Consider the following 13719-nt stretch of genomic DNA (forward strand, 5'->3'; position numbering starts at 1 on the left):
CTGGCTATCCAGTGGTTCAAATCTTATCTGAGTGATAGACAACAAGTTGTGCTGTGGCAGAACAAACTATCTTCCCTTCTACCTATCACCCCTGAGGTCCATCAGGACTCTATATTAGGACCCTTATTATTTTCTATCATTATTAATGACCTGTACACAGTCATCCCAACAGCCACCTGCATTCAATATGCGGATGACTTCACTTTGATTTGCTCTGCCACCTCACCTTTAAGTCTGCAGACTCTATCCCAAAATGTTTTTAATACTGTCGAAAATTGGCTCTGTAATCAATGTCTCCTATTAAATCCTAACAAAACAAAACTACTGCCTTTCTCCCCCACTCATAAAGCCTCCGCTCCATCCTTTACTATAAAATCTAATAATGGCACTGTCATTGTCCCAGATCCCTGTACCAAACTCTTAGGTGTAACAGTTGATAACCTGAAGTTTAATATCCATATTAATCAAACTATTAAAAAAGTCAATAAAAAATTGACTTACTATACAAGATCAAACCTTTCCTCACTCCACTAGCTAGGACGGTAATTGCTCGTACACATCTACTTTCAATCCTCCTTTATGCATCCCCTCTCTTTACAAACTTGAGCAAGTCTGACCTTAATAAACTCTCTAGCTGCTTTAATCATATTGCTAGATTTGCCACTGGAGCAGCATACAGAGAACACACCACTGTCTGAACCTAAAGACACCAGGGTGGCTAGAATTGCCTATCCAACTTCAGTACAATCAGCTAATAAAATTCTCTACCAACCTGAAAACACACCCATACTTACAAAAATTATCACTCCTTACAGCAACCTCAAGGCACTTCGCTCATCCAACAAATTACTAGTCCAAACCCTCAAAAGCAACAACTCATTTGGAGACTCTCTATATGCCAACTCTTGGCAAAATATGGAACTCACTTCTGCTGAGCTTACTTCAGAACCCGTTCTAACCCAATTAAAAAAAAAATCTAAAACAGTACTTTAAAAGGCAATGGCTGTGTCCTTGCTCTAATCCTGACTAACTCTGGCAATATAAACATGTGCTAAAGAGGTCTTTTGGCCACCCCTACATTGCTTTTTAATTGTTACTCTATAACAAATCAGATTTATATATGACAGGATGAATAACTTTTATCCTATGTATTGCATTTGTAACAGCGCTTTAACGTGTTCAGTGTAACAGTTTTTCTGTATGTATATATGGAACTTTTCTCCCCGGGCCTCCAGTGAAAATGGACAGGTATCTAGTCGGACTATCCCAGTCAACAAATGTAAAATAAATAAATAAATTAGTCTATAAGTTGGCAAGAAGAAATGGTAGCATTAACAAACAAGAAAAAAATGCTATCTAGGGACTTAGTATTATGTAGGCCTTATCGTGTAGCTTACAAGTATGTCCAATAGTGTTTGGTCTGATGTCCTTAGACTGTAATAGAATGTTATGTTCCTAAAATGTTAAATTTGTTTTAAAGTGAAATAGCAGTTTGTACACGTAATTACTGTCTATATCTCTAAACCAGTGTCTGCTCAGTGACTACTATTCTACAAAAAATTCTGCTGGTAGACTAGTATGTTAGCTTAACTGTCATGGCAGGCCTAAACTCTACAAGGCAGAGAGGCATAGAGGCCCTTTTAGTGAGGGAAGATAGGATAGTCAGGGTTTCATCCATGGCTCTTCCTTTTCCCAAAGAGGGAGGCTCAACGTATTTTGCATTATCAAGTTCAGAGCCTTAGCAATTTCAGCTACCACATCTAGCTCCAGGTGGTGATCATGCATTTGCTGTCAAAGGGGGTATGGGTGGCATTATCTTTTGACGCAACCGTATCTGGTGTCACAAGAGGAAATTCTTCTGGTTTACTCTGGGTAGCAGTATTTCATGTAGAGAGTTACACTTTGGATTTTCCACAACACCCAAAGTGGTTGCTGAATCTTTAAAGAAGAATAGCCTTTTGGTACTGCCTAACATGGATGACTAGCTGTTCACATTCCAATCCAGTGATTCTATCATGTCAGCCTTCCAGTGAGCACTCCTGTGGATGCAGTTTTGGGGTAGGTGTCACTGTACATTGGAAAAAGTCCTCACTCCAAGGTAAAGGAAGTCTGTAATAGGGATGAAGTTGGACTCACTGCAGTGTGAATTGTTCTTGCTGCAGGAGAGGAATCAGAAAATCATAGCCTTGGCCTCCTGCATGAGGTATAACAAACTCTAAATTTGCTGCACTCTGTGGAGTTGATGTCATCCATGATCTTTTTGATGTCATTTAAATACATGAGGATGTATGTTTTCACTGGAGGTTGAAGTGTCAGTGGCTTCAGGGCTACCATGCTGTCATGAACTTTGTTGGTACAGAGCCTGTAGTGGTAGGCAGCATTACCTCTCAGCTGACTTGATATTTTAAGGATGTCACTAATTCTGGCTCAAAAGTTTTTCATCTCTCTCTCAAAAATGGCATTTTTTGAGAAATGGTTATGAATTACAATCAGTAAAACTGGTAATCATCAGTAAATATTAATTGTTACGGTTACTTCATTTAGTAAAGCAAATGATAATTCACATCCTCTTTTTTTTGTCACCCTACTAAGTTAATAGTTTTTAAAAAGTGTTTTTAAAGTTTAGAGCCCTTTCCCTATTTTTTTTGCTATTTCCCTAATTGTAAAGTAAAAGACAGAGTCAAAGTAAGCAGTCACAACAATCTGATGATGGACCTGCCATTTCTGCACTTGACTCCATCACATATGTTGACAAGGGATTTTGGTTTCTCTCGAATAAGGGTCTGAATGCCATCATTTCTGAGCTCAAAGCAGTACTTCTGTCTCTCAAGGCCTTGAAGAAACAGCCACTTTTAGAGCCTTTCCTCATTCAGTCGCAGTTACTCTGTTGTGTACATTTAATTTCTGTGAAAAATATGTGTATGTGCAAAGGTCTTGTGAATCATTCACTGTTTCTCTTTAAGTTTTCAAGGTTCAACACACGTTTGTAATCCATTATTTGTTAGAAGGTCTTAATCATGAAGCTCTCTCCCTTCTGACATCAGAATACAGTAGTGTGTTACTGCCTTTACTCAACTCAAACTTTTAGTTTTTTCTCTCTGTCTCTTTCCAAAGTACTATTGCATCTGTATAGGTAATGTTACATAGGATATCTAAACCCATTCAGGATGGTTCACTGCTGTGTGCTTGGTTAAGCAATTATTGGCATTGTTAAAGCTTTATGCCTTGCATATCAGCTGGATTATGCATTCATACTTTGTCAAGCTTTTAATGCTCTGTCTTTGTTCTTTCTGTGATAAGGTCTTGACAGAAAAGGAGTCATTTGGTCTAGCTCATTTTCCTAAAGTAAATAAAAATAAATAAGGAATAAACAAGAGTGTACACCTTGCCAGTAAAGTAATGCCCGTCTTAAACTGAGCAATAGAAATGAGAATTCTTCTCAGAACTTGTGAATGTGAACAAGCTTATCCAAACCTGAAACTCCTATTTGAGCTCGTGCCTGGTCTGGTAGGTAGTCTGTAGAGGACTCTGTGTGCTGCCTGTAATAATGTGGCCCTTCCCCTGTTCTCCTTTATGTAACAGGGCAAAAGTGGACTTTCTCTCTTCCGTGGCACAGGAAGTTCCTATATGCCTTGCCACCATTCCCATTGTTTTAGTTCTCATAGTATAGTTCAAAGAAGAAGACCAACAGTCATTTTTATTGTTCTGTGTGACTGAGAATGGCTAGTTTTCAGACCTGATGAACCTGGAGGTACAGCAATTCTTCCTAGTCTATATCCAAGTTTGTCCATTATGACTGTGGGCTCAACGAACTCGACCACAGTGATTGGTTTCTGATGTAGGGCTCCTTATAATTACTTAGTCCTGGTATTTTTTTAAGATATGATTGAGGCTGCGAGAGAGCCCTTCACTTGACAGACCTTTGCATAATTAACCCATGTCAGGCACATGTATGAGCTATCCCTCAAGTATTTCATGATCAAGGTACATATTTCATCTGCTGCACATCAAAAGCTTTAGGAGTGAAAAAAACATGGCCAGGCAGTGACTATTGAAGCATTTTCTTAAGGAATTGCTGCATTCCTGTCTCCCACTGAGGACCCTTCCTCACCCCCACCACCCCATGGCACCTGGTTCACATGGTGTGCAGACGTGGCTGTCTACAGTTTGAAGTTGCCACTGATGGCATTGAAGTTCATTTTTAGAGCATGCTATTCCTGGTGGCCATCACCTCTGCATATGATGCCTGTCAGGGCTTTAGGCCCTCATGTAGGCAGCCATATCTGGCCTTTCAAAAGAACAGGCTGCTCATCAGGACAAATCAGTTTTTCCTCCTTAATGTAGTTTCTTATCTTCCCATGAACTATTAAGTTCATCCCATGGTAGTCTTTGCAATGGCAGAAACCAGGGGAGAGAGACCCCGCCCCCAAGACATGTGCTTTCATCTCAAATGCTGTCTAAGGATAGATTACGTGTTTAGAAAGATGTACAAGCTGTTGGTCTTTGTACCAGAGGGGGAAACATGGATTTCTGTTTGCCAAATAGATATTTTCTTGGTGGAATAGCAGATGCATCATCTTTTACAGTTGGTCTCCACTTGCAAATGCTGATGTCAAAACTAGAGAGTGGTTGCCCCTAGTGATTGCTTAAAAAAATTCTGTGTTGCAGGAATTTATGGCATGGCCACCTGCTGTTCATTTAACTTTTTCACCAAGCAGTATTGTGTATGAATTCCATTACTGCTTATGTCATCAAACTACCTGTGTAAAACCTATTTTATTGGGACTCCACTATTTGATCTCTGACTTAGGGCACTCCTCTAGCTACTACTGTTTTGGTAACGCTATGAATTTTGCTGAACCTGGGATGTGTCAGTGAGGTCCTCATAGTTAGATGTAACAGATATGTTTCTACCATAGTGGTTGTTACTTGAAGTCAATGTGTTAGGAATACTATCCTGCCAAGTGGGCCCTCAGGAATTCACTTTGTCAGGCAGGTGTGTAATCCTGTGACACTTGTTCAGTAATGTGGTGTTGTCAGTTCTACATTTTTTGATTCTTGATTTTCCAGTATATGCTTATTAGTGTCTAGACATTGAACTGAACACACATTTTAAGAACAATAGTTTTATTGTCTTCAAAAATAAAACAAAACATCTACAGTTTAAGTAATTATAATAAATTAGACATAAAAAAGTTAAGAATCAATGCAAGTTATATGGCAATCATTTAATATTTAGAGAAATTAAATTTTAGACAGTTTGTAGAGAAGTTAAAGATACGCTAGTCTGATGCAAACAGGAATTGCAATATGAAGTGAGGGAAAAATAGGCTTAAGGTATATTTTGAGAGAAAGTCAGGGAATAGTTAGATCATTCAGAAATTTTTGGCTCTGTAAAGCATGCCTAGTTTTTGATGAGTTTTTCTTATGCAATTTTGTACATGCAGGTCGATTTGTAAAATTATCATCCACTGTCACCCCTAATAATTTGCTATGAGAAGTGACTTCAGTGGTTGCATTATCAAGAGAGAGGACTTAATTTTTTTTCTCATGAGAGAGGAATTTGGGGGGAAAGTATCAGTTTGGTCTTTTTGGGTTGAGTGTGATTGCCGAGTTATGAAGCCATGTTTCAATGGCTGTTAAAGGGTCCTGAACAACTTTTTGAAGGTGTACCATGTCAGATATGCAAATGAGTGGAATCATCTGCATATTGTATCAGGGTGGCCTGTTGTGTGGTTGTATGGAAGGTGTTGGTGAAAGTGTTAGAAGAAGGGGGACCAAGGATAAAGGCTTGTGGTGCACTATTGGTGACTGGGAAGTAAGGAAAGTGCATGGTGTACCATTTTACTTACTGATGCCTGTTGGACATGTATCTTTGAACCACAGAAGGGAGGGCTGGGAGAGAGAGAGAGAGAGAGTTGGACATTTGAAGTAGAAGATTGCTGTGACAATTTAGGCAAGTCTAGAAATAAGGAAAAGACTGGTTTGCCATTATCTCTAGCTTTATTGACAGTAACTGTATAGGTTAGAATGGCAGTGCTAGTGCTGTGGGAAGGATGGAAGCCATGTTGTGTAGGGATAGAAGTTCTTTCTGCAGGAGATTTTCTAGCAATTGTTTTTGAATACATTTTAATTATTTTGGTGAGGGGAGATAAGGTTGCTATAGCTCTAAAGTTATTAATGTCTGTTGAATTTCCTCCTTTGTGCAGTGGTAATGTATGACTTTTTCCAGAGAGACAGGAACATGGGATTCCTAGAGCGACTTATTTGTAAGGATTGAGACAGATATAATGGCAGTGCTAGTGCTGTGAGAAGGATGGAAGCCATGTTGTGTAGGGATAGAAGTTCTTCCTTCAGGAAATATTCTAGCAATTGTTTTTGAATACATTTTAAGTGTTTTGGAGAGGGGAGATAAGGTTGCTATAGCTCTAAAGTTATTAATGTCTGTTGAATTTCCTCCTTTGTGCAGTGGTAATGTATGACTTTTTTCCAGAGAGAGGAACGTGGGATTCCTGGATCCACTTATTTGTAACGATTGAGACAGGATAGACAATGCCATTGGCCACTATTTTTTAGGTCCTTGCTTGGAAGGTCATCAGCTGAAGAACACAGTTTGTTTGTTGAGGAGCAGTTTTGTATCAAATGTGGGCACAGGTTTGACAGCGGCTGTTGGGAAGAGTTGGGATTAGATGTTGAGGAATCCTTGGTTAGAGACGCTATGCATAGCTTTTCTCCCTGGGCCTTTGATGAAAATGGTCTTCTACCCAGTCGGACTTTCTTGATAATCAAATCCTAATAAATAAATAAACTGACAGGCTATGGGAAGAGCGTTGCATAGTTTACATGTCAGACCAGTTTTTTTTTTTTTTTTTTTTAACTGCCTGGATGGACTGGTCCAAGGACCCTATTCAGCCATGACGCAGTCCATATGGCAGCAACACATACAGGTTTAATACATATAAGTTTTACAATGAAAATACCTATATTACAACATAAAAAGGACATGTGTTTGTACTTTTTACATGATTTAGAGGTTTAGAAGTGAGCTAAACTATTGCAGAGGTTTAGATGACAAAAGTAATCTTAAAGGAATTAGATCTTATCTTTTCTTTCATATGGTTAAGTAACTCTGTCCACAGTGATGGATATTGTCTTATGCTTCAGCTTTTGATGGATTGAGTTCCAGGCTTCTGGTGCAGTTATTCCAAATGCTCTTTCACCTACAGCTTTTTTGTTGGGTGACCTGATCAGAGTGGTATTGTTAGGATTGCTAGATTTAAGGGATTAGGTGGTAGGTTGCATGTTTTTGAAGTTTTTGATACAAGACAGTAATGTACCCACAATAAGGAAGTTTATTAAAAAAAAATTAAGAATTTAGGTGATGGCTTGCACTGGCTGTAACTGGTAAGCATTTAATTATTTGTAAGGTTAAACAATAGATTTTCTCTGCAAACTGATATTGTTATAAATCTGTAAATTATGTTGAATGTGTTCTGGTGAGGTTTTGTACTCCTTGAGGTAAGTGATTCTACAGGCAGATCAGTACATGTGTGTATGCTAATGGCTTCTCTGTATTCATATGTCAGTAGGTGGTTGCATTTAAGGGTGTATCTTGTGGATTAGTGTTTTTTCAGCTGTGTAATTGTTATAGTCTGATTAGGTGAGTTCATGGTTGCAGACTAAACCCAAGCACTTTTGGTGGACAACAGAGGTAATGGGGTCCTTAATGGATTTTTTAATTGATGTCTTTTAATGTGGGGGTTTGCTGATAAATGTGCAGAATTCTGACTGGGTGAGAGGTATTAGACAAGTTAGGACCCCAGGACTCATCAAACAAGGTTGTCTAGTAGGTTAGTAGCAAATTTATTATTAGGCTGTTCCTAAATGTGGGGTTTTGCTGATAAATGTATTGAATTTGATTGGTGGAGAAGTAATAGCCAACCTGGAACTTGTAAAGGGCGGGACCTCTGGTAGATCAACTGGTTCAGTAAGAACACATGTATTGTATTCAGATGTTCCTTAGGATTCTATAGATGATGTGGATGGAATGTTCAGCTCATTTGTATCATTTTTCTATTTCCATATAAAACTGATTGGCTGTTTACATACAAATGTGGTTGGACAGAAAGTGACATATTAGATTTTCTCCAGAAACAAAGGTTGCATCTACTAACTTGATTAATCATGTATAGCTGAATCACTTTTTTACATATTTTATGTAGGATTTGCTTATGATACATTTTATAATTCTAAGTTTTATGTTTTTTAAACTGGTATGTAATACAGTATTAAGCAGCATAGGCTCCTGCCTATTTTTTGTTTCCATTTTAAATATTGACACCTCACAGCAACAGACTCTGGCTCAATTTTCATTTGGAGAGCCTTCTGTGATGAGTGTGCATGTTTTGTCTGTATTGATGTGCATCTTCTCCAGGTGCATCAGTTTCCTCCCCCCTCTAAAGAGTTGTACATTAGATGAATTGGCGTTCTTCAAATTGCTCATAGATGGATGTGTGTGGGCTATAGTAGACCAGCACCCTGTACAAAATAAATTTCAGTGCTTTTTACCCCCTCTGCCATCCCAAAACCCAGATGTAAAGAATAAAGTGAGTTATCAGAAAATGAGTGAATGGATGGCTGGATAGATGTTGGTATATTAGTTATTTACAGTAATTGTTAATATAATGCTTCTAGTGTTGTCAGATATTATGCTACTTTGAATTTAGAAGTTATTAGCATAATTGGGAGAGACTAATACAGTGGGACATTTTAGTACATGTAGAGTCCAGTTTAATGTAAATGAAATAAGAAGAAACGAGCTCTTCTTCAAATAAAAGGTTTTGTATATATTAATAATAAGGGTGGGATATCTGAAAACTAGATGAAAATAACCAGGAATCAGTTGACTTAAAAGAAGTACCTCTACTATGGAAGCAAGCCTTCATCATCCCCCTCCATAAAGGAGGCAACAATTGCAATATCAATAACTTCTCTCCCTATATCTAAAATCCTGGAAAAGTGTATCCAGCTTCAACTCCTACCACATCTCATAGATAACAACCTTTTAACCCCTACACAACACGGATTCAGGCCAAATCATAGCACCATGACAGCCCTCCTGTCCTTTCTTGAGACGGTTAATGCCACATTGTTTCCACCTTACTACTAGACCTCTCCAAGGCCTTCGATACTATTTCACATAGCCTGCTCCTAACCAAACTATCAGAACTTAACCTCTCTCCCACCTCCATAAATTGGTTCTCCAGTTATTTATCAAACAGACACTGTAATATGGAAAAAGGCCACTTCCTCTTTCCTTACTACCCCCACTGGAGTTCCCCAAGGATCTATTCTTGGTCCTATCCTCTTTAATATATTTATAAATGACTTCCACAAATCCATCCCACTTGCAAACATCATCCAATATGCATTATCTGCTCTGCCACCTCCTCAGGAAGCTTTCTCAATTACTGAGCATTGGATGAAAATAAATCACTTGGCACTCAACACCTCCAAAACAAAACTAATGGTATTTACCCCCTCCAAATCTACTTCTTTTGACACAAACTCTTTCTCAATTACCAGCCAAAACAACTCACCCTTGGAACTGGTATCTGAAACCAAGCTACTAGGTGTTCTAATTGACAATCAACTTAAATTCAACTCCCATCTACAACTAAATATTAAGAAAACTCATCAAAAACTAGGTATGCTCAAAATCAGTATCTTACTAGTTCCTCCAAAACCACTCTCGCTTCCTCCTTTCTCATTCCCTCTCTTCTCTCTGTGCTCCATTACTGACTAATCTTCAGTCCTCTCTAAAAAGCCAGCTTTCCTCCTGTTATAACAAAATTGCCAAATTAAGCTAATAGCCATAGGTCCTCCACCCACCACTGTTCCTCTCTCCAAAAACTAAATTGGAACTACCTAATCATCTTAACTATATACAGCTGACTTTAGCTCATAAGCTTATTTTCAACCCCTCTCTTTGTCCCTCTCTGTCTTCTGCCTTCAAAATGCACCTTCCAAATAGAGTCTTAAGGTCCAACAATCAAATATTCAAAAAATCTCTTCATTCACATCTTAGGTCCCAATGGGATTGTTCTTGCTCCCACCCTCATAAATATATGTCATCCTACCTCCTGTATGCATTGAGTGTAATGTAATGTTGTGCTCCTTCAACACAACTCTGCTGTGTTATCACCTTATTGTCTCAGCTCCTTCATTTATTGTATTTTTGAATACTTCTTGACTTTTGAACTAAATGTTTTACCCACTACTTGTATAATTTAATAATAGTTAGCTATCTTGTGTATGTAACTCAGTTTTTATGTGCTGGAGCTTTTCTCCCCAGGACTCCATTGAAAAATGGACTATCCTGGTAAACCAACTGCAAATAAATAAATAAATAAATAAATAAATATTTTGCTAGCATTTACACTACTATGTCATTGTCTCCTGTTTTTACCCACTGACCCTGCACCTATTGTGATTTGTATGTCATAAACCTGTCTTCATCACTTTCACATAATTGGGTCATCTTGCGATTGTTTTTATGAAAATTTGCCAACTCATCCTTAGCTGTTTTGGTTCTGTTCAAAATCCATGAATTCCTAAACCTTTACAATAGAAGTATTCCAAAATTAATCAGTCCTCTAGCATGTTACATTTCTTTTTTTATCTATACAGAAAGCCCAGCTATGCCAGCAGAAATTGGAAAAAGAAGTTTCAAACCTTGTGACAGTGATGCAAAACTTTGAAAGCACAAAAGGTAATATTGTTTTAAACATTCACATGTACTTCATAAAACTGATATTTTCTGTTGTAACCATAAAAAGCTTACAATAATAATAATAACAACATTTAAACCTGATCTAAATCACTGTAAAAAAAAAAAAAGTACCTGCCATAATACAACTTGAAATTAATTTTGTATATATCTGATGTCCATGTATTTTTATCTTTTCAGAGAAGTCTGGAGAAGCATTATTCTTTGGTGGCTAATTATATCTACATTTGGATCAGCTAAGGATATATAGTTCAGAAATGTGTACGTTGTTATGTCTACATTTGGGTCAGCTAAGGGCATATACTTCAGAAATGTGTACATTATTATGTCCACATTTGGGTCAGCTAAGGGCATATGCTTCAGAAATGTGTACATTTTCCAATAACTACTAGGTAAAGTAAGAAGGTGCTGCACAGTCGAGGCTGTAACAGAAAATGCGTTAACATAAAAACCATTACGTGATGGAATTGTCATGCACTAATTACAATGTGGTTGAAATGAGCTATGGGCTCTAAACCTTGTCAAGAGACATCAAGGGAACATGGACTTATTTCTTTAGACTTTTACTGTTACTTAAGATCTCCTGCTGTGCTGTCTAAAAGTATTTAAAATTTCTTGATTGAATTAAGATCAAGGACAGGACTGTGATATCAAGTGGAGCAGTCATTAGAAGACTTGCTTTTCGTAATATTGAGATATCCCATTTGTGAGACATAGGCTGTATCAGCCGCTTTTACAGCTTTGGAGATTGTGGAGTAAAGGAGTACTAATCAAATCTGCTTAGGCAAGCTTGTAATGTGTGCCCTGAGTGGCACCATGTAAAGACCTTCCTATACTTAGAAACTTCTTTCTGCTGCATTAGTAAAGCTGGTAATGTTGAACCAGTACAGCTTAATCTTTATAGAGTTTTGCAAAGCAGTCACTAGAGCTGTAGACAAGGGCAAGGTAGTGCACACAGCCTATCTTGACCCTCGCCAAGGCTTTCGATACAATCCCCCACTCTGAAATTATAGATAAACTCACTAAACTGGGCATAAATCCCTATGTCACAAGATGGGTGGCCAACTGGCTCACTGAACGAACCTACACATTAAAAGTAGCCAATTCCCAGTCTGACTTCAGACCAGTGATGAGTGGAGTACCACAGTGTTCGGTACTGGGTCCTCTCCTGTTAGGCATCTACTTCCCTGAAGTGCAGGCTAACCCATAAGGTCTTTGGCTAACAAAGTTCACAGATGACTGCAAACTGGGAGCCATGGTAGAATCGCCTAATGATGTAGACATTCTACAAAAGGGCCTCACAGAGACCAGATTCTTGGTGTCAAAGTCATGGCCTAAAGCTCAATGCCAAGAAATGCATTGTCATCCTCTTTGGGAAAAACTCTGTAACCATGAACTACCACATAGGCGGTAGCTCACTAAATACTGAAAGTGTGATGAGACCTCGGGACACAGGTGGACAGTAGTCTCTCCTTTGATAACCACATTGCCACAGTAGTCAGGAAATCCTTCTACGTGGTACACCTCATCACATAAGGGTTCTCCTCTAGAAAAAAGAGGTCATTGTTCCTCTGTACTCATCCCTCATCAGACCCATTATAAAGTACAATTCCCCGTTTGGCATGTATCTCACAAGACACCTACAACAATTGGAAAGGCCACAGAAATACGTCATCAAGAGGATTACCAGCCTCAAACAGATGCCATATGCAGACTGTTTCACAAAACTCCAGCTCTACTCCATTGCATATCGCCTACTCAGAGGAAATCTCTGCCTAACATACAAAGCTATGTCAAACCCAGAGCTGTTGGAAATGCAACACTTAAAGAAATCCCAGTCTCTCTGAACCACATGCTTCAGGGACCTAAACCTAGTCACTACAATAAACAGAACATGCTGGAGGGATAGATTCCTGTCCCAGAGAATTCCCATACTCTGGAACAAACTACCCATTCATGTCAAGCAAAGCTCCTCATTGGCCCTCTCTAAGAAAACCTTGATGACTGGATGGGAAGTAGAAAATTCACCATGAGGATCATTTCTGCAGCACTGCTTGGCAGGGGCACAGGAAAATAATTTTCTTGGGTGGCAAAAGCCAGGGAACCTTTTTGGCTAGGCTTATATAGGCCCCAGGGCCGATAGCCTAGTACCTACCTATGAATAGCTGGAAAGAGTCATTCTTGAGGTAGCTAATTATTCAGGTAATAAAAAGTAGCAGTATTTGGGGGCCAATATGCTGCTAAAATACTGCACTGCAACCCAAATATTCGGCGGTGCTGATTTGTTTACACTTTGTAGAAGGGCCTTGCATTTTTCTTGTGAAGGAGTTTGAAAGCAAAATGGATATGCACCTTATGTGAATAATGTTAATTGTAGATCATTGTATATAATGCTATTCTCTGATAAGACAAAGCCAGTCTTTCTGTAACTTTTTGAGATGGCATATATTTCTAGTAAAATCTTTGTGCAATTACAGATGCCTTGTTTTTAAATGTTTACGTGTAGCTGGGTAAGGACCCCGTTTACATCTACAGCAGGAAGACCAGCTGCATGTTGAAGCTGTGAAACACAGCTTGATTTGTAGGCAGTAGCAGTAGGTACCTTGGAGATCTGCCAGCTGGAAAATTAGACTGCAGTGTCTATGGTACAGAGTACTGTGTACATAATGTGTAGGAGCTACTACAGGCGGTAACAAATAAACTGCAGTAATATTGTTTAAAAGTAAAGATTGTAGGATATAGAAATTATTTATAGGGGTGGTTGATTTTAAAGTTGTAAGAAATGTTATAAGGCACTGATTATAAATTAAAAATACTCTGTAGTTTGTTTCATTAGTATGAATTTTGTAAGTTTGTTTAGGCTATTAAATGATAAATATGTATAGTTCTAAAAAATGTTGACTGGGTTTTTAGTGGCCTTTACCTTTTGG

At 38.4% G+C, this 13719-nt stretch overlaps 1 protein-coding gene across 1 annotated transcript in view; it reads left to right on the top strand.

Moving 5' to 3' along the window:
* OSBPL1A (oxysterol binding protein like 1A) overlaps positions 1-13719 on the top strand; it is a gene marked incomplete in the record, with an annotated part of 2690541 nt that overhangs the window by 1395179 nt on the left and 1281643 nt on the right. The window contains 1 exon segment of the mRNA XM_044065352.1: positions 10690-10771. Coding sequence (XP_043921287.1) covers positions 10690-10771 — 82 coding nt within the window.

Source organism: Protopterus annectens, chromosome 3.part0, assembly GCF_019279795.1.
Source record: "Protopterus annectens isolate FY-2018-M chromosome 3.part0, PAN1.0, whole genome shotgun sequence".
NCBI classification, from domain to species: Eukaryota; Metazoa; Chordata; order Ceratodontiformes; family Protopteridae; genus Protopterus; species Protopterus annectens.